We start from the raw sequence: 22,277 nt of genomic DNA on the forward strand, positions 1-22,277 counted from the left end.
TTCTTATTCTTGGACTTTGCTTCTGGAAAGATTTTAATGTTTCACTTCTTGATGGGTTTGACATTGGAGTTTGGCTTGGTGTGGATGTGTCATAGTATAACATAATGTGCTTCATTTTCTGCCAGTGCTACTTGCTGTTTAAAAAAGCATCACAATGATGTTGGGTAAACATTTCCTCGGAGATGTCATTTTACATGGAAAATACATCCAAGATCCACAATATCTTTCTTATGAAAGTGAAGCATGAACCGGGAAATAGCAATTCAGCTTATAATTTAAGTTTGATGATCTTGGGATTTTATTTTTGAGCAAAGGTGCAGCTTAGCTTGGTTTGTAACTCTTTGCTATCACTCCTCTTTTATGCTTTTGCAGCTATCCTTTGGTGCCAGTTTGTTGGGTTTCTTTTGGGATTTCATGGTTGGTCTAATACTGGTGAAGAAAATTTCTTTTGGATTGGTGTTGATGGTTGAGTGCCCGATCATCTTCTTTCGGATATGGTTGGTATTTGTCCATTTAGGTATCCTGATGCTTTGACTCATCCCCATTTTACCTTCTAGGAAGCCACTACAGCTTATGTTTCACATTGTGGACCAATTCTTGCTCAACTTGGCCACCGGAAACATGCATAGGTCTTGTTTAATCTTGATTGTGTTTCCTCATCATCTGTTCTTGGACGTAATTTGACCAATTATAGCCTATTGTTAATGCATCACTTGGGTCGGGCCATCTATAAGTGTTTTTTTTGTCTGTTAAAGCAAATTTTGGTGTGTAATGTGTAGTAGGGGAGGACGTGTGTCCAACTTTCAATTCGGTCGTAAGCCTCAGTAGGGAGTCTTGAGTTCAATTGGATTGGATTTTCTATAATTGTATTGGGCGTGTCTCCCCAATTCTCAGGGGATTCTGAAGATTCAGAATATTCAACTATTAGGTATAGGTTGCGAGAGATTAGATGATGCATCATATAATGATTTATCGAAACAATTAAGTTAATCTTTGATTCATAAGATCGATCGATCGATCGATCGAAACGTCCAAATGTTATATTAATCTGATAAATTATTTTGACGCATTTGTTGAGATGGGGTGGCCAATTGTCAGACCAAATTGTATTTGTTTTTCTAACTCTGGTACGTTTATGATTGGGGAACCGGTGCAAAGAAACAGAGTAGATTATTTATCCAGGACCAAGATTTAATCCAAGGAAAAATCATCGCGACACAATCAATCAATCAATCCTAATTAAACCTAACTTCAATCGATTTATACTAAGATCCACACTTCACCCGATTTCTAATTCTATATGGAAGGATTTGCTCTATCACTTGGCTCTCACCTGCGGTATTGTGCAGACCAACTACCCTCCACTAATCTAGCTTGATTTGGCCAACTCATCGCTAACGCCAGACTTAACTTCCAACTCCAAAAACCTAAATTTGATCATTCGAAATGACCATGAAAGAAGGGCATAAAGGGGTCTCACATAAGACCGAAACATAATTCAATGCGATCATCAGTTTAATCAAATGGATCATGTTTTCATCCAAACGTAGGTAAAAGTGAAGTACCTTTCTCTCCGTTCGATCCTGAACCTTGGGGCACGCAATCTTCCCCTTCATCTCGTCGTAAACCCCGTCGCAGTCGATGACCGAGGGATCCTCTTTAATTGCCTTTTTGTGTTGCTCCTCAATCTACCAAATTCCGCCCTGCGGACTTTCGGCAAACTTCTGGACTTGCGACGATCCACTTGGCGAATTCCGACGAGATTCTTTTGGTAAGCTCCTAGACTTCTCGGATTTGTTCCTGCAGAACCTCCGACTGGTCTATTTACCGGATCAGGTCCGATTAGGATATTAGTCCATTTGGATACTTTAACGACTTTTATCGCGTTTAAGATCGAATCCGATCCTTTTGACTGAGGCTTTAACAATAACGAGTGTATTTCTTTAAGATTCGTGTCAGTGTGGTATGCTTCGTCCTTTTAATAATTGTATGCTATCAAAATCCTAAAAATAGCCACGTGTGTAATTTTCTTTTTGTCTCGTCAATCTTCCCTTCTCTTCTATTAAAATAACCAAATACCAATATGTTAGATCCGATTGCCACCTATTGAATGATACGTCCGATACGATACAAGGATCCATTTGGCATCGTTTTAGATGGTCTATTTACCGGATCAGGTCCGATTAGGATATTGGTCCATCTGGATCAATTAACAACTCTTATCGGGTTTTTGATTACGCTGATGATCGCACTGAATTACGTTTCGGTCTTATGTGAGACCCCTTTATGCCCTTCTTTCATGGTCATTTCGAATGAACAATTTGAAAGAAGTGATCTTTTAGATGAGACTATGGCGGTGATAATTAGGCTCAAAGAAGATTTCTCAGAGGAAGAAAACCAATAGATATGTACCCAAAGTCGGATTCGAGTGCCACCTATTCGAGGCAAAAATTAGGGTACCTTCTTTTTATCCGAGAAGGGGAGGAAGAAGAGTCAGTGAGTGCGAGGGATGAAGAAGTACGGACTCCAGCTTCGATTTCTGTCGACGCAGAAGACCTCGAAGCCAGCTCCTCCTCGCCCTCCCCCTCCTGCCTTCGCTTTCGGTGGCGGCGACGACGACGATGACATCGAGAGGGAAATCTCACGACAAGCGTCCAAAAACAAGTCTCTCTAGAAGGTTTCTTGAAATGGTTTCTTTATTCTTGGTCCGATTAGGATATTGGTCAATCTAGATCCATTAACAACTCTTATCCGGTTTAAGACCGAATCCGATTCGCGTGATAGAGGCTTTAACAATAACGGGTGTATTTCTTTTGATCATTCGAAATGACCATGAAAGAAGGGCATAAAGGGGTCTCATATAATACCGAAACGTAATTCCGTGCGATCATCAGACATCAGCGTAATCAAAAGGATCAAAATTGAAGTACCTTTCTCTTCGTTCGATCCTGAACTTTGGGGCGCGTAATCTTCCCCTTCATCTCGTCGTAAACCCCGTCGTAGTCGAAGACCGAGGGATCCTCTTCCATTGCCTTTTTGTGCTGCTCCTCGATCTACCAAATTCCACCATCAATCAAACAACCCGCAAGTTCATTTACTTATCAATACCAGGAATAAGGAAATCATTTTAAGAAACCTTCTGGATAGACTTGTTCTTGGACGCGTGCAGTGAGATTTCCTTCTCGATATCATCCACGTCGTCGCCGCCGCCGAAAGCGAAGGCATGAGGGGGAGGGCGAGGAGGAGTTGGCTTCGAGGTCTTTAGTGTCGGCGGAAATCGAAGCTGGAGTCCGTACTTCTTCATCCCTCTTGCTCACCGACTCTTCTTCCTCTCCTTCTCGGACAAAAAGAAGGTACCTTAATTTCTGTCTCGAATAGGTGGCAATCGAATCCGACTTTGGGTACATATCTACTAATTTTCTTCCTATGAGAAAACTTCTTAGAGCCCAAATATCACCGCCATAGTCTCATCTAAAAGATCACTTTCAATTTGATTATTCGAAATAACAATGAAAGAAGGGCATAAAGGGGTCTCACATAAGACCGAAACGTAATTCCGTGCGATCATTAGCGTAATCAAAAGGATCATGTTTTCATCCAAACGTTGGCAAAAGTGAAGTACCGTTCTCTCCATTCGATCCTGAACCTTGGGGTGCGCAATCTTCCCCTTCATCTCGTCGTAAACCCCGTCGTAGTCAAAGACAGAGGGATCCTCTTCCATTGCCTTTTTGTGCTGCTCCTCGATCTACCAAATTCCACCATCAATCAACCAACCCGCAAGTTCATTTACTCATCAATACCAGGAATAAGGAAACCATTTCAAGAAACCTTCTAGAGAGACTTGTTCTTGGACGCCCGCCGTGAGATTTCCCTCTCGATGTCATCGTCGTCGTCGTCGCCGCCGAAAGCGAAGGCAGGAGGGGGAGGGCGAGGAGGAGCTGGCTTCGAGGTCTTATGTGCCGGCGAAAATCGAAGCTAGAGTTTGTACTTCTTCCCTCGCGCTCACCGACTCTTCTTCCTCCCCTTCTCGGACAAAAAAATGGTACCCTAATTTCTGCATCTAATAGGTGGTAATCGAATCCGACTTTGGGTGCATATTTACTGGTTTTCTTCCTCTGAGAAATCTTCTTAGATCCCAATTATCATCGCAAATGTCTCATCTAAAAGATCACTTCTTTAAATTTGATCATTCGAAATGACAATGAAAGAAGGGCATAAAGGGGTCTCACATAAGACCGAAACGTAATTTCATGCGATCATCAGCTTAATCAAATGGATCATGTTTTCATCCAAACGTAGGCAAAAGTGAAGTACCTTTATCTCCGTTCGATCCTGAACCTTGGGGCGCGCAATCTTCCCCTTCATCTCGTCGTAAACCTCGTCGCATTCGATGACCGAGGGATCCTCTTTAATTGCCTTTTTGTGTTGCTCCTCGATATACCAAATTCTGCCCTGCGGACTTCCGGCAAACTTTTGGACTTGCGACGATCCACTTGGCGAGTTCCGACGAGATTCTTTTGGTAAGTTCCTAGACTTCTCGGATTTGTTCCCGTAGAACCTCCGATTGGTCTGTTTACCGGATCAGGTCCTATTAGGATATTGGTCCAATTGGATCCATTAACAACTCTTATCCGGTTTATGATCGAATCCGATCCGCGTGACAGAGACTTTAACAATAACGGGTGTATTTCTTTAAAATTCGTGTCAGTGTGGGATGCTTCGTCTTTTTAAACGTTGTATGCTATCAAAATCCTAAAAAGAGTCGCTTGGGTAATTTTCTTTTTGTCTCGTCAATCTTCCCTTCACGTCTATTAAAATAACCAAATACCAATATGTCAGATCCGATTGCCACCTAATTAATGATACGTTCGATACGATACAATAATCCATTTGGCATCATTTTAATTGGTCTATTTACCGAATCAGATCCAATTAGGATATTGGTCCATCTGGATCCATTAACAACTCTTATCAGGTTTAAGACCGAATTTGATCCGCGTGACAAAGGCTTTAACAATAACGGGTGTATTTCTTTAAGATTCGTGTCAGTGTTTGATGTTTCGTCCTTTTAATCGTTGTATGCTATCAAAATCCTAAAGAGAGCCGCTTATGTAATTTTCTTTTTGTCTCGTCAATCTTCCCTTCTTTTCTTTTAAAATAACCAAATACCAATATGTCAGATCTGATTGCCACCTAATGAATGATACGTCCGATACGATACAAGGATCCATTTGGCATCGTTTTAGATGGTCTATTTACCGGATTAGGTCCGATTAGGATATTGTTCCATCTGGATCCATTAACAACTCTTATCGGGTTTAAGACCGAATTTGATCCGCGTGACAGAGGCTTTAACAATAACGGATGTATTTCTTTAAGATTCGTGTCAGTGTTTGATATTTCGTCCTTTTAATCGTTGTATGCTATCAAAATCCTAAAGAAAGCCGCTTGTGTAATTTTCTTTTTGTCTCGTCAATCTTCCCTTCTCTTCTATTAAAATAACCAAATACCAATATGTCAGATCCGATTATCACCTAATGAATGATACGTTCGAAAAGATACAATGATCCATTTGGCATCGTTTTAGATGGTCTATTTACCGGATCAGGTCCGATTATGATATTGGGCCATCTAGATCCATTAACAACAATTATCGTGTTTAAGACCGAATAACGAGTGTATTTTTGTTTAAGATTCTTGTCAGTGTGGGCTGCTTCGTCGTTTTAATCGTTGTATGCTATCAAAATCCTAAAAAGAGCCGCTTGTGTAATTTTCTTTTTGTCTCGTCAATCTTCCCTTCTGTTTTAATAAAATATCCAAATACCAATATGTCATATCCGATTGCCACCTAATGAATGATACGTCTGATACGATACAAGGATCTATTTAGCATCGTTTTAGATGGTTTATTTACCGGTTCAGGTCCGATTAGGATATTGATCCATTTGGATCTATTAACAATTCTTAACGGGTTTTTGATTATGCTGATGATCGCACGGAATTACGTTTCGATCTTATGTGAGACCCCTTTATGCCCTTCTTTCATGGTCATTTCGAATGAACAATTTGAAAGAAGTGATTTTTTAGATGAGACTATGGCGGTTATAATTAGGCTCCAAGAAGATTTCTCAGAGGAAGAAAACCAGTAGATATGTACCCAAAGTCGGATTCGATTGCCACCTATTCGAGGCAAAAATTAGGTTACGTTCTTTTTGTCCGAGAAGGGGAGGAAGAAGCGTCGGTGAGCGCGAGGGATGAAGAAGTACGGACTCCAGCTTCGATTTCTGTCGACGCAGAAGACCTCGAAGCCAGCTTCTCCTCGCCCTCCCCCTCCTGCCTTCGCTTTCGGTGGCGGCGACGACGACGATGACATCGAGATGGAAATCTCACGGCAGGCGTCCAAGAACAAGTCTCTCTAGAAGGTTCTTGAAATGGTTTCTTTATTCCTGGTCCGATTAGGATATTGGTCAATCTAGATCCATTAACAACTCTTATCCGGTTTAAGACCGAATCTGATCCGCGTGACAGAGGCTTTAACAATAACGGGTGTATTTCTTTTGATCATTCGAAATGACCATGAAAGAAGGGCATAAAGGGGTCTCATATAAGACCGAAACGTAATTCCGTGCGATCATCAGCGTAATCAAAAGGATCAAAAGTGAAGTACCTTTCTCTCCGTTCGATCCTGAACCTTGGGGCGCGTAATCTTCCCCTTTATCTCGTCGTAAACCCCATCATAGTCGAAGACCGAGGGATCCTCTTCCATTGCCTTTTTGTGCTGCTCCTCGATCTACCAAATTCCACCATCAATCAACCAATCCGCAAGTTCATTTACTCATCAATACCAGAAATAAGGAAACCATTTCAAGAAACCTTCTGGAGAGACTTGTTCTTGAACGCGTGCCTTGAGATTTCCCTCACGATGTCATCCTCGTCGTCGCCGTCGCCGAAAGCGAAGGCATGAGGGGGAGGGCGAGGAGTTGGCTTCGAGGTCTTATGTGTCGGCGGAAATGGAAGCTGGAGTCCGTACTTCTTCCTCCCTCTTGCTCACCGACTCTTCTTCCTCTCCTTCTCGGACAAAAAGAAGCTACCATAATTTCTGTCTCGAATAGGTGGCAATCGAATCCGACTTTGGGTACATATCTACTGGTTTTCTTCCTATGAGAAAACTTCTTAGAGCCCAAATATCACCGCCATAGTCTCATCTAAAAGATCACTTCTTTCAATTTGATTATTCGAAATAACTATGAAAGAAGGGCATAAAAGGGTCTCACATAAGACCGAAACGTAATTCCATGCTATAATCAGCGTAATCAAAAGGATCATGTTTTCATCCAAACGTAGGCAAAAGTGAAGTACCGTTTTCTCCATTCGATCCTGAACCTTGGGGTGCGCAATCTTCCCCTTCATCTCGTCGTAAACCCCGTCGTAGTCAAAGACCGAGGGATCCTCTTCCATTGCCTTTTTGTGCTGCTCCTCGATCAACCAAATTCCACCATCAATCAACCAACCCGTAAGTTCATTTACTCATCAATACCAGGAATAAGGAAATAATTTTAATAAACCTTCTGGATAGACTTGTTCTTGAACGCGTGCCGTGAGATTTCCTTCTCAATGTCATCCTCGTCGTCGCCGCCGCCGAAAGCGAAGGCATGAGGGGGAGGGCGAGGAGGAGTTGGCTTCGAGGTCTTCTGTGCCGACGAAAATCGAAGCTGGAGTTCGTACTTCTTCATTCCTCGCGCTCATCGACTCTTCTTCCTCCCATTCTCGAACAAAAAGATGGTACCCTAATTTCTGCCTCGAATAGGTGGTAATCGAATCCGACTTTGGATACATATCTATTGTTTTTCTTCCTCTAAGAAATCTTCTTAGAGCCCAATTATCACCGCCATAGTCTCATTTAAAAGATCACTTCTTTCAATTTGATTGTTCGAAATGACCATGAAAGAAGGGCATAAAGGGGTCTTACATATGACCGAAACGTAATTCTATGCGATCATCAACGTAATCAAAAGGTTAATGTTTTCAACCAAACGTAGGCAAAAGTGAAGTACCTTTCTGTCCGTTCGATCCTGAACCTTGCGGCACGCAATCTTCTCCTTCATCTCGTCGTAAACCTCGTCGTAGTCGAAGACCGAGGGATCCTCTTCCATTGCCTTTTTGTGTTGCTCCTCGATCTACCAAATTCCACCATCAATCAACCAACCCGCAAGTTCATTTGCTCATCAATACCAGGAATAAGGAAACCATTTCAAGAAACCTTCTAGAGAGACTTGTTCTTGGATGCCTGCCGTGAGATTTCCCTCTCGATGTCATCGTCGTCGTCGTCGCCGCCGAAAGCGAAGGCAGGAGGGGGAGGGCGAGGAGGAGCTGGCTTCGAGGTCTTCTGCGCTAGCGAAAATCGAAGCTGGAGTTTGTACTTCTTCATCCCTCGCTCTCACCGACTCTTCTTCCTCCCTTTCTCGGACAAAAAAAAGGTACCATAATTTCAACATCTAATTGGTGGTAATCGAATCCAATTTTGGGTGCATATTTACTGGTTTCCGTCCTCTGAGAAATCTTCTTAAAGCCCAATTATCACCGCCAAAGACTCATCTAAAAGATCACTTCTTTAAATTTGATCATTCGAAATGACCATGAAAGAAGGGCATAAAGGGGTCTCACATAAGACCGAAACGTAATTCCATGCGATCATCAGCTTAATCAAATGGATCATGTTTTCATCCAAACGTAGGCAAAAGTGAAGTAACTTTCTCTCCGTTCGATCCTGAACCTTGGGGCACGCAATCTTCCCCTTCATCTCGTCGTAAACCCCGTCGCGGTCGATGACCGAGGGATCCTCTTTAATTGCCTTTTTGTGTTGCTCCTCGATCTACCAAATTCCGCCCTGCGGACTTCCGGCAAACTTCTGGACTTACGACGATCCACTTGGCGAGTTCCGACGAGATTCTTTTGGTAAGCTCCTAGACTTCTCGGATTTGTTCCCGCAGAACCTCCGACTGGTCTGTTTACAGGATCAGGTCTGATTAGGATATTGGTCCATTTGGATCCATTAACAACTCTTATCGGGTTTAAGATCGAATCCGATCCGCGTGACAGAGACTTTAACAATAACGGGTGTATTTCTTTAAGATTCGTGTCAGTGTGGGATGCTTCGTCCTTTTAAACGTTGTATGCTATCAAAATCCTAAAAAGAGTCGCTTGGGTAATTTTCTTTTTGTCTCGTCAATCTTCCCTTCACTTCTCTTAAAATAACCAAATACCAATATGTCAGATCCGATTGCCACCTAATTAATGATACGTCCGATCCGATACAATAATCCATTTGGCATCATTTTAAATGGTCTATTTACCGAATCAGATCCGATTAGGATATTGGTCCATCTGGATCCATTAACAACTCTTATCGGGTTTAAGACCGAATTTGATCCGCGTGACAGAGGCTTTCACAATAACGGGTGTATTTCCTTAAGATTCGTGTCAGTGTTTGATGTTTCGTCCTTTTAATCGTTGTATGCTATCAAAATTCTAAAGAGAGCCGCTTATGTAATTTTCTTTTTGTCTCGTCAATTTTCCCTTCTCTTATATTAAAATAACCAAATACCAATATATCAAATCCGATTGCCACCTAATGAATGATACGTTTGATAAGATACAATGATCCATTTGGCATCGTTTTAGATGGTCTATTTACCGGTTACGGTCCGATTAGGATATTGGGCCATCTGGATCCATTAACAACTCTTATCGGGTTTAAGACCGAATCCGATCCACGTGACTGAGGCTTTAACAATAACGAGTGTATTTTTGTTTAAGATTCGTGTCAGTGTGGGATGCTTCGTCGTTTTAATCGTTGTATGCTATCAAAATCCTAAAAAGAGCCGCTTGTGTAATTTTCTTTTTGTCTCGTCAATCTTCCCTTCTCTTTTATTAAAATAACTAAATACCAATATGTCAGATCCGATTGCCACCTAATGAATGATACGTCCGATACGATACAAGGATCCATTTGGCATCGTTTTAGATGGTCTATTTACTGGATCAGGTCCGATTAGGATATTGGTACATCTGGATCCATTAACAACTTTTATCGGGTTTTTGATTACGCTGATTATCGCTCGGAATTACGTTTCGGTCTTATATGAGACCCTTTTATGCCCTTCTTTCATGGTCATTTCGAATGAACAATTTGAAAAAAGTGATCTTTTAGATGAGATTATAGCGGTGATAATTCGACTCAAAGAAGATTTCTCAGAGGAAGAAAACCATTAGATATGTACCCAATGTCGGATTCGATTGCCACCTATTCGAGGCAAAAATTATGGTACCTCTTTTTGTCCGAGAAGGGGAGGAGGAAGAGTCGGTGAACGCGAGGGAAGAAGAAGTACGGACTCCAGCTTCGATTTATGTCGATGCAGAAGACCTCGAAGCCAGCTCCTCCAAGCCCTCCCCCTCATGCCTTCGCTTTCGGTGGCAGCGACGACGACGATGACATCGAGAGGGAAATCTCATGGCAGGCATCCAAGAACAAGTCTCTCTAGAAGGTTTCTTGAAATGGTTTCTTTATTCCTGGTCCGATTAGGATATTGGTCAATCTAGATCCATTAACAACTCTTATCCGGTTTAAGACCGAATCCGATCCGCGTGACAGAGGCTTTAACAATAACGGGTGTATTTCTTTTGATCTTTCGAAATGACCATGAAAGAAGGGCATAAAGGGGTCTCATATAAGACCGAAACGTAATTCCGTGCGATAATCAGCGTAATCGAAAGGATCAAAAGTGAAGTACCTTTCTCTCCGTTCGATCCTGAACCTTGGGGCGCGTAATCTTCCCCTTCATCTCGTTGTAAACCCCATCATAGTCGAAGACCGAGGGATCCTCTTCCATTGCCTTTTTGTGCTGCTCCTCGATCTACCAAATTCCACCATCAATCAACCAATCCGCAAGTTCATTTACTCATCAATACCAGGAATAAGGAAACCATTTCAAGAAACCTTCTGGAGAGACTTGTTCTTGAACGCGTGCCTTGAGATTTCCCTCACGATGTCATCCTCGTCGTCGCCGCCGCCGAAAGCGAAGGCATGACGGGGAGGGCGAGGAGGAGTTGGCTTCGAGGTCTTTTGTGTCGGCGAAAATGTAAGCTGGAGTCCGTACTTCTTCCTCCCTCTTGCTCACCGACTCTTCTTCCTCTCCTTCTCGGACAAAAAGAAGCTACCCTAATTTCTGTCTCGAATAGGTGGCAATCGAATCCGACTTTGGGTACATATCTACTGGTTTTCTTCCTATGAGAAAACTTCTTAGAGCCCAAATATCACCGCCATAGTCTCATCTAAAAGATCACTTCTTTCAATTTGATTATTCGAAGTAACCATGAAAGAAGGGCAAAAATGGGTCTCACATAAGACCGAAACGTAATTCCGTGCGATCATCAGCGTAATCAAAAGGATCATGTTTTCATCCAAACGTAGGCAAAAGTGAAGTACCGTTCTCTCCATTCGATCTTGAACTTTGGGGTGCGCAATCTTCCCCTTCAACTCGTCGTAAACCCCGTCATAGTCAAAGACCGAGGGATCCTCTTCCATTGCCTTTTTGTGCTGCTCCTCGATCTACCAAATTCCACCATCAATCAACCAACCCGCAAGTTCATTTACTCATCAATACCAGGAATAAGGAAATCATTTTAAGAAACCTTCTGGATAGACTTGTTCTTGGACGCGTGCCGTGAGATTTCATTCTCGATGTCATCCTCGTCGACGCCGCCGCCGAAAACGAAGGCATGAGGGGGAGGGCGAGGAGGAGTTGGCTTCGAGGTCTTCTGTGCCGACGGAAATCGAAGCTGGAGTTCGTACTTCCTCATTCCTCGCGCTCACCGACTCTTCTTCCTCCCTTTCTCGGACAAAAAGAAGGTACCCTAATTTCTGCCTCGAATAGGTGGCAATCGAATCCGACTTTGGGTACATATCTATTGGTTTTCTTCCTCTCAGAAATCTTTTTAGAGCCCAATTGTCACCGCCATAGTCTTATCTAAAAGATCATTTCTTTCAATTTTATTGTTCGAAATGACCATGAAAGAAGGGCATAAAGGGGTCTTACATATGACCGAAACGTAATTCTATGCGATCATCAACGTAATCAAAAGGTTAATGTTTTCATCCAAACGTAGGCGAAAATGAAGTACCGTTCTCTCCATTCGATCCTGAACCTTGGGGCACGCAATCTTCACCTTCATCTCGTCGTAAACCCCGTCGTAGTCGAAGACTGAGGGATCCTCTTCCATTGCTTTTTTGTGCTGCTCCTCGATCTACCAAATTCCACCATCAATCAACCAATCCGCAAGTTCATTTACTCATCAATACCAGGAATAAGGAAATCATTTTAAGAAACCTTCTGGATAGACTTGTTCTTGGATGCCTGCCGTGAGATTTCCCTCTCGATGTCATCGTCGTTGCCGAAAGCGAAGGCAGGATGGGGAGGGCGAGGAGGAGCTGGCTTCGAGGTCTTCTGCGCCGGCGGAAATCGAAGTTGGAGTTTGTGCTTCTTCATCCCTCGCGCTCACCGACGCTTCTTCCTCCCCTTCTCGGACAAAAAAAAGGTATCCTAATTTCTGCATCTAATTGGTGGTAATCGAATTCGACTTTGGGTCCATATTTACTTGTTTTCTTCCTCTGAAAAATCTTCTTAGAGCTCAATTATCACCGCCAAAGTCTAATCTAAAAGATCACTTATTTAAATTTTCTCATTCGAAATAACCATGAAAGAAGGGCCTAAAGGGGTCCCACATAAGACCGAAACGTAATTCTATGCGATCATCAGCTTAATCAAATGGATCATGTTTTCATCCAAACGTAGGCAAAAGTGAAGTATCTTTCTCTCCGTTCGATCATGAACCTTGGGGCGCGCAATCTTCCCCTTCATCTCGTCGTAAACCCCGTCGCTGTCGATGACCGAGGGATCCTCTTTAATTGCCTTTTTGTGTTGCTCCTCGATCTACCAAATTCCGCCCTGCGGACTTCCGGCAAACTTCTAGACTTGCGACGATCCACTTGGCGAGTTCCGACGAGATTCTTTTGGTAAGCTACTAGACTTCTCGGATTTGTTCCCGCAGCACCTCCGACTGGTCTATTTACCGGATCAGGTCCGATTAGGATATTGGTCCATTTGGATCCATTAACAACTCTTATCGGGTTTAAGATCGAATCCGATCCGCGTGATAGAGACTTTAACAATAACGGGTGTATTTCTTTAAGATTCGTGTCAGTGTGGGATGCTTCGTACTTTTAAACGTTGTATGCTATCAAAATCCTAAAAAGAGTCGCTTGGGTAATTTTCTTTTTGTCTCGTCAATCTTCCCTTCACTTCTATTAAAATAACCAAATACCAATATGTCAGATCCGATTGCCACCTAATTAATGATACGTCCGATACGATAAAATAATCCATTTGGCATCATTTTAAATGGTCTATTTACCGAATCAGATCCGATTACGATATTGGTCCATCTGGACCCATTAACAACTCTTATCGGGTTTAAGACCGAATTTGATCCGCGTGACAGAGACTTTAACAATAACGGGTGTATTTCTTTAAGATTCGTGTCAGTGTTTGATGTTTCGTCCTTTTAATCGTTGTATGCTATCAAAATCCTAAAGAGAGCCGCTTATGTAATTTCCTTTTTGTCTCGTCAATCTTCCCTTCTCTTCTATTAAAATAACCAAATACCAATAAGTCAGATCCGATTGCAACCTAATGAATGATACGTTCGATAAGATACAATGATCCATTTGGCATCGTTTTAGATGGTCTATTTACCGGAGCAGGTCCGATTAGGATATTGGGCCATCTGGATCCATTAACAACTCTTGTCGGATTTAAGACCGAATTTGATCCGCGTGACAGAGGCTTTAACAATAACGGGTGTATTTCTTTAAGATTCGTGTCAGTGTTTGATGTTTCGTCCTTTTAATCGTTGTATGCTATCAAAATCCTAAAGAGAGCCGCTTTTGTAATTTTCTTTTTGTCTCGTCAAGCTTCCCTTCTCTTTTATTAAAATAACCAAATACCAATATGTCAGATCCGATTGCCACTTAATGAATGATATGTCCGATACGATACAAAGATCCATTTGGCATCGTTTTAGATGGTCTATTTACCGGTTCAGGTCCGATTAGGATATTGGTCCATCTAGATACATTAACAACTCTTATCGGGTTTTTGATTACGCTGATGATCGCACGGAATTACGTTTCGGTCTTATGTGAGACCCCTTTATGCCCATCTTTCATGGTCATTTGGAATGAACAATTTGAAAGAAGTGATCTTTTAGATAAGACTATGGCGGTGATAATTAGGCTCAAAGAAGATTTCTCAGAGGAAGAAAACCAGTAGATATGTACCCAAAGTCGGATTCGATTTCCACCTATTCGAGGAAAAAATTAGGGTACCTTCTTTTGTCCGAGAAGGGGAGGAAGAAGAGTCCGTGAGCGCGAGGGATGAAGAAGTACGGACTCTAGCTTCGATTTCTGTCGATGCAGAAGACCTCGAAGCCAGCTCCTCCTCGCCCTCCACCTCCTGCCTTCGCTTTCGTTGACGGCGACGACGATGATGACATCGAGAGGGAAATCTCACGGCAGGCGTCCAAGAACAAGTCTCTCTAGAAGGTTTCTTGAAATGGTTTCTTTATTCCTGGTCCGATTAGGATATTGGTCAATCTAGATCCATTAACAACTCTTATCCGGTTTAAGACCGAATCCGATCCGCGTGACAGAGGCTTTAACAATAACGGTTGTATTTCTTTTGATTATTCGAAATGACCATGAAAGAAGGGCATAATGGGGTCTTATATAAGATCGAAACGTAATTCCGTGCGATCATCAGCGTAATCAAAAGAATCAAAAGTGAAGTACCTTTCTCTCCGTTCGATCCTGAACCTTGGGGCGCGTAATCTTCCCTTTCATCTCGTAATAAACCCCGTCGTAGTCGAAGACCGAGGGATCCTCTTCCATTGCCTTTTTGTGCTGCTCCTCGATCTGCCAAATTCCACCATCAATCAACCAATCCTCAAGTTCATTTACTCATCAATGCCAGGAATAAGGAAACAATTTCAAGAATCCTTCTGGAGAGACTTATTCTTGAACGCGTGCCATAAGATTTCCCTCTCGATGTCATCCTCGTCGTCGCCGCCGCCGAAAGCGAAGGCATGAGGGGGAGGGCGAGGAGGAGTTGGCTTCGAGGTCTTCTGTGTTGGCGGATATCGAAGCTGGAGTCCGTACTTCTTCATCCCTTTTGCTCACCGACTCTTCTTCCTCCCCTTCTCGGACAAAAAGAAGGTACCCTAATTTCTGTCTCGAATAGGTGGCAATCGAATCCGACTTTGGGTACATATCTACTGGTTTTTTTCCTCTGAGAAAACTTCTTAGAGCCCAATTATCACCGCTATATTCTCATCTAAAAGATCACTTCTTTCAATTTAATTATTAGAAATGACAATGAAAGAAGTGCATAAAGGGGTCTCACATATAACCGAAACGTAATTCTATGCGATCATCAATATAATCAAAAGGTTAATCTTTTCGTCCAAACGTAGGCAAACGTGAAGGTTAATCTTCCCCTTCGTAGTCGAAGACCGAGGGATCCTCATCTATTGAATTTTTGTGCTGCTCCTCGATCTACCAACATCCACCATCAATCAACCAATCCGCAAGTTCATTTACTCATCAATACCAGGAATAAGGAAACATTTCAAGAAACCTTTTGGAGAGACTTGTTATTTGACGCCTGCCGTGAGATTTCCCTCTCGATGTCATCCTCGTCGTCGTCGTCGCCGAAAGCGAAGGCAGGAGGAGGGCGAGGAGGAGCTGGCTTCGAGGTCTTCTGTGCCGGCGAAAATTGAAGCTGGAGTCCGTACTTCTTCATCCCTCGCGCTCACCGGCTCTTCTTCCTCCCTTTCTCGAACAAAAAGAAGGTACCCTAATTTCTGCCTCGAATAGGTGGCAATCGAATCCGACTTTGGGTACATATCTACTGGTTTTCTTCCTCTAAGAAATCTTTTTGGAGCCCAATTATCATCGCTAAAGTCTCATCTAAATCATCACTTCTTTCAATTTGATCATTCGAAATGACAATGAAAGATGGCAAGGTTTGTCGTACCGGACTGTACCGCCCGGTACGGGCGGTACGTACCGGTCCGACAGGCCAGCGGTACGCGGAACGCCTTGTATCGTACCGATACTGTACCGTACCGGTACGCGGACCGCCCTGTGTCGTACCGGTACGCGGACCGCCTTGTGTAATATTGTTTTTGTCTCGTTAATCTTCCCTTCCCTTCTATTAAAATAACCAAATACCAATATGTCAGATCCGATTGCCACCTAATGAATGATACGTCTGATACTATACAAAGATCCATTTGGCATCGTTTTAGATGGTCTATTTAGCGGATTAGGTCCGATTAGGATATTGGTCCATCTAGATCTATTAACAACTCTTATCGAGTTTAAGATCGAATCCGATCCGCGTGACAGAGGTTTTAACAATAACGGGTGTATTTCTTTTGATCATTCGAAAATAACCATGAAAGAAGGGCATAAAGGGGTCTCCCATATTATCGAAATGTAATTCCATGCGATCATCAGCTTAATCAAAAGGTGAATGTTTTCATCCAAACGTAGGCAAAAGTGAAGTACCTTTCTCTCCGTTCGATCCTGAACCTTGGGGCAAGCATTCTTCACCTTCATCTCGTCGTAAACCTCGTCGTAGTCGAAGACCGAGGGATCCTCTTCCATTGCCTTTTTGTGCTGCTCCTCGATCTACCAAATTCCACCATCAATCAACCAATCCGCAAGTTCATTTACTCATCAATACCAGGAATAAGGAAACCATTTCAAGAAACCTTCTGGAGAGACTTGTTATTGGATGCCTGCCGTGAGATTTCCCTCTCGATGTCATCCTCGTCGTCGCCGCCGCCGAAAGCGAAGGTCGGAGGGGGAGGGCGAGGAGGAGCTGGCTTCGAGGTCTTCTGCGTCGGCGGAAATCGAAGCTGAAGTCCGTACTTCTTCATCCCTCGCGCTCACCGACTCTTCTTCCTCCCCTTCTCGGACAAAAAGAAGGTACCCTAATTTTTGCCTCGAATAAGAGGCAATCTAATCCGACTTTGGGTACATATCTACTGGTTTTCTTCCTCTTAGAAATCTTCTTGGAGCCTAATTATCACGGCCATACTCTCATCTAAAAGATCACTTCTTTCAATTTGTTCATTCGAAATGACCATGAAAGAAGGGCATAAAGGGGTCTCACATAAAACTGAAACGTAATTCCGTGCGATTATCAGCGTAATCAGAAGGATCATGTTTTCATCCAAACGTTGGCAAAAGTGAAGTCGAAGTTGCTATTATCAAAATTGCACCAAGATAAAAGTGATGTAAATGCAAAAGTTGCAATAACATAGACCTCATTTGTAGCTTCTTCAGTTATTTGTATCAGTCTGAGCAGCAGTAAGATGAACATAGAAGTTCAATTCTGAGAAGAATTCTATCAAGAGAAGTATTGCTTGTCTGGGGAAGTGGCAAAATTTTTTTTTTGTCACTGCAGATTGTTGTCCAATAATAAATAATAGAATTTAGGCCTTCTCTAATGGCAAACAGAGAACAAAACCACTTCTAAACAGACAACAAATTTTGCAGGGAAATGATGAGCCACCGCTTCAACAATTGGAGAAATAAAAAAGAGAGAGGATTCTATTAGTAGGGAATAAACAAACAAAAGCTTTAACTTTAGTTGGAGCCAAAAACAAAAGCTAAAGATGGAGGGGAAGAAATTATAATGTCACCTCAAAATGATTTCAGATGTTGTAGGGAGAAGTAACGGGAAAGATATCTCGTTCACATTCCAGCTTCATCCTTGGGGGTATCATTAGAACCAGAGAGAGCGTGCAATAATATATAGTCAAACTACAGGAAGGTTGTCATAATCCTATAGCGAAAATGCAATTAAGATTCCTCCAAAATCTAATCTTCCAACCACCTTTGGTCTCCCCCCACTCATCATTCACCACCGATAAAATCTTGGTTCCAGACAAATCTCAAAAAGACTATAGACCGGAGAGGAGAAAAGATGATCAATATTCTAGATTAGGACTTCTACGAATGATACGTCCGATACGATACAAGGATACGTCCGATACGATACAAGGATCCATTTGGCATCGTTTTAAATGGTCTATTTACCGAATCAGATCCGATTAGGATATTGGTCCATCTGGATCAATTAACAACTCTTATCGGGTTTCAGACCGAATTTGATCCGCGTGATAGAGGCTTTAACAATAACGGGTGTATTTCTTTAAGATTCGTGTCAGTGTGGGATGTTTCGTCCTTTTAATCGTTGTATGCTATTAAAATCCTAAAAAGAGTCGTTTGTGTAATTTTTTTTTTGTCTCGTCAATCTTCCCTTCTCTTCTATTAAAATAACCAAATACCAATATGTCAGATCCGATTGCCACCTAATGAATGATACGTTCGATAAGATACAATGATCCATTTGGCATCGTTTTAGATGGTCTATTTACCGGATCAGGTCCGATTACAATATTGGGCCATCTGGATCCATTAACAACTCTTATCGTGTTTAAGACCGAATATGATCCGCGTGACTGAGGCTTTAACAATAACTAGTGTATTTTTGTTTAAGATTCGTGTAAGTGTGGGATGCTTCGTCGTTTTAATCGTTGTATGCTATCAAAATCCTAAAAAGAGCCGCTTGTGTAATTTTCTTTTTGTCTCGTCAATCTTCCCTTCTCTTCTATTAAAATAACCAAATACCAATATGTCAGATCCGATTGCCACCTAATGAATGATACGTCTGATAGATAAAAGGATCAATTTGGCATCGTTTTAGATGGTCTATTTATCGGATTAGGTCCGATTAGGATATTGGTCCATCTGGATCCATTAACAACTTTTATCGGGTTTATGACCGGATCCGATCCTCGTGACAGAGGCTTTAACAATAACGGGTGTATTTCTTTAATATTCGTGTCAGTGTGGGATGTTTCGTCCTTTTAATCGTTGTATGCTATCAAAATTCTAAAGAGAGCCGCTTGTGTAATTTTCTTTTTGTCTCGTCAATCTTCCCTTCTCTTCTATTAAAATAACCAAATACCAATATGTCGGATCCGATTGCCACCTAATGAATAATACGTCCGATACGATACAAGGATCCATTTGGCATCGTTTTAAATGGTCTATTTACCGAACAGATCCGATTAGGATATTGGTCCATCTGGATCCATTAACAACTCTTATTAGGTTTAAGAGTTGTTAATGGATCCAGATGGACCAATACGATAAGGGTTATTAATGGATCCAGATGGATCAATATCCTAATCGGACCTGATCCGGTAAATAGACAATCTAAAATGATGTCAAATGAATCCTTGTATCGTATCGGACGTATCATTCATTAGGTGGCAATCGGATCTGAAATATTGGTATTTAATTATTTTAATAAAAGAGAAGGGAAGATTGACGAGACAAAAAGAAAATTATATAAGCGGCTTTTTTTAGGATTTTAATAGCATATAACGATTAAAAGGGCGAAGCATCCCACACTGACACGAATCTTAAAGAAATACACCCGTTATTGTTAAAGCCTGTCACGCGGATCAAATTCGGTCTTAAACTCGATAAGAGTTGTTAATGGATCCAGATGGACCAATATCCTAATCGGTTCTGATTCGGTAAATAGACCATTTAAAACGATGCCAAATGGATCCTTGTATCGTATCGGACGTATCCTTGTATCGTATCAGAAGTATCATTCGTAGAAGTCCTAATCTAGAATATTGATCGTCTTTTCTCCTCTCCGGTCTATAGTCTTTTTGAGATTTGTCCGGAACCAAGATTTTATCGGTGGTGAATGATGAGTGGGGGGAGACCAAAGGTGGTTGGAAGATTAGATTTACTAGATCAGGTCTGATTAGGATATTGGTCCATCTGGATCCATTAATAACTCTTATCGGGTTTAAGACCGAATCCGATTCGAGTGATAGAGGTTTTAACAATTACGGGTGTATTTCTTTAAGATTCGTATGATGGTCCGGATTGGGGTAGAGAGAGGAAAAGAAATGGGCCGTGGAACGAACGAAGCAGAGACTATTCTGATAGTATGGAGGAGGACAACGATGACTTTGCCCCGGGGTATCGTAGAGATCGGCTAAGTGGGTACGAGGAAGTGGGAAGCTGTATCGCTGAAAATGAACAGCACTCGAAGGGAGAAGTGGTGGGTGAATCTGGTTCAGAGCTTGATGATGCTGGATCGAAGGCGAGCTCAAACAATACCAGGAAGGATGTTCCCACGGAAGTGGATGCCGATGAGAACAAAGGGGCAGAAGAAGTGTTGGCTTCGAATTCAGAAGCTGGAGGAGTTAAGAGTGGTAAGCATGATGCGTTAGTAGAGGAAAAGATTTCCACGGAAGAGTACTCAACCGTGAAGCCTGATGGAGTCGAGGAAGGTGTTTCCTCTCTCAGCAATGATGGTAGTGATCTATTGAAGCTCAGTGGTTTTCCAAAAGTGCCAACACGACCGCGGTCATCACTGTCACATAAAGGTCCTACAGATGACCATTGCCTCAGTACTGATGGTGGAAACAAGATTGAAGTTGTTCCTAAAGGAGATTTTGAGATGGTTATAGATGATGTTCCAACTGATGGCTTCTTAAAAGAATCGCATGTGGATCACTCTGACCATTTGAAATATGAAGAACAAGCTAATTCTGGTGATGTTGATATCAAATCCTCTAAAGAAACAATAGAGTCTCCCTGTGAGCCACAGATGAACCTCCTGCATTCAACATCATCTGCTATGATGGTAGATGTAGGGAAGGAGGATAAGTTTGCTAACCATGTGAGTCAAGAGGAGGAACACGAGAAACAAATTAACTCATCTTTGCCTACTGCATCTCAGCAAAATCAATTCTCTCAGCTTGATGGTTCTAGACAAACTCAGGCTAGCCTGTTCATGGAGATGCCACCTCAGAGTGAAGAAATGGAGGCAATCGATCAATTGAAACAAGTCACTGCCAATTTACCTCCAAAAGTTGAAGCTCAATCATTCATGGAGATGGAAGATGTAAAGCAAAACCAACCAACTTAATTTAAAATCTGTGATCTGAACCTAATGGAAGCTCCTGAGATAACTGAGATTCCCAGTGATCCTCTTTTGAATGATTGTAATATTTCAGCTCCTCCTCTGGAAACTGAGAAACAACTTTCGGTTGATTTTGGCCTGTCGATAAATAGCAAGGCCAAAGTTACTTATGACTTCAACCGTCTTTCAGGTGATGACAAAGTGATTCCAGTAATTGATTTGGAAGACGATTCTCCAATTGAAGTGAATGCCTGTAATCCTTCGAAGGCCAAGTAAGTTTTTTTCATATAGCTGGTCAATTTGTGGAATGTTTGATATTTCTATGCCATTTTTTCTTGAATTTATTAGACCTTAATATTTGCACTCCTCCCTCACTAGATGAGTTATTCCTGATGTGGTAATAAAGCAGGAACGAATTGATATATCCTGTAGAGAATGTTATGAACCACACAGCACATTCAGATGACCTTCCTGTCATTCAGGACAGCTACAGTCTAGCCATTTCTGACTACCCGGGAGCTGATATGTCATGCAGCCCATCAGTACAAGCAGACCTTAATAACCTTCAAGTTGGAATTGATCTTCATGGTGCTGAGGTATATGCATGGCTTGTTAACAGAAATCCTGTTCTTCAGATTAAATTCTTCTTCTGCTAGTTAATCTCTTGAAGATAATCTTTCTGTTCTTTCATATAATCCTGTTACAAATATAAATTTGCTATTTTTTTTCTTTTTTGTCTGTTTTTAGGGGTTTCCTGGTGTTGATGATTCAATATATGGATCTCTTGGAGATATAGGTTTGTATTATTTGCTGCAGTTTTTGTTGTTTTCTATACAAATTATCATTTTTCAGGAGTGAACTTTGATTAGTGCTAGTAATTCACTTCTATTTTTGTTTTCCCCCCACAAAATTAGTCTTTTCTTAGCAGTTAGCTTTTTATTTTTGCAATCATTTGAATTTTGAAAGTTCTTTAACATATTAAAATTCAAGTTATTACTACTGTTGGATGTTCATGAGATTTTTCTTTTCATAAAATAGAAGGCAAAGCCATTTAAATTTAGTAGATAAGATTAGAGCTAAAATTTTGGTACAACACAAAAGATAGGGAAAAAACTTGGAATGAGTAGTAGTCCC

The 22,277-nt window shown here is 41.8% G+C and overlaps 1 protein-coding gene and 1 pseudogene across 1 annotated transcript; one reads left to right on the forward strand and one right to left on the reverse strand.

Annotated features, from left to right (window-relative positions):
• Window positions 1–1,406: 1,406 nt before the first annotated feature.
• Window positions 1,407–8,153, reverse strand: LOC135644255 (uncharacterized). The gene is made up of 6 exons (XM_065161728.1): window positions 8,055–8,153; window positions 6,668–6,790; window positions 4,315–4,569; window positions 3,623–3,745; window positions 1,566–1,688; window positions 1,407–1,427 (listed from the first exon to the last, which is right to left on the reverse strand). The coding sequence occupies exons 1-6, from the start codon at window positions 8,151–8,153 to the stop codon at window positions 1,407–1,409; spliced, it is 744 nt and encodes a 247-aa protein (XP_065017800.1).
• An 11,602-nt stretch (window positions 8,154–19,755) lies between these two features.
• LOC135644256 (uncharacterized protein At4g26450-like) lies at window positions 19,756–22,012 on the forward strand (annotated as a pseudogene).
• Window positions 22,013–22,277: the final 265 nt, after the last annotated feature.

Source organism: Musa acuminata, chromosome BXJ3-8 (assembly GCF_036884655.1).
Source record: "Musa acuminata AAA Group cultivar baxijiao chromosome BXJ3-8, Cavendish_Baxijiao_AAA, whole genome shotgun sequence".
NCBI lineage: Eukaryota > Viridiplantae > Streptophyta > Magnoliopsida > Zingiberales > Musaceae > Musa > Musa acuminata.

Excerpts from the sequence above, each read along its gene's own strand:
- LOC135644255 (XM_065161728.1), bottom strand. The coding sequence starts at position 8,153 with ATGGAAGAGGATCCCTCGGTCTTCGACTACGACGAGGTTTACGACGAG. Across the intron at positions 6,791-8,054 it reads AGGATCGAACGGACAGAAAG|ATCGAGGAGCAGCACAAAAA; the intron begins GTACTTCACTTT and ends GGAATTTGGTAG. Across the intron at positions 1,428-1,565 it reads AGGATCGAACGGAGAGAAAG|GTTTTTGGAGTTGGAAGTTA; the intron begins GTACTTCACTTT and ends GATCAAATTTAG.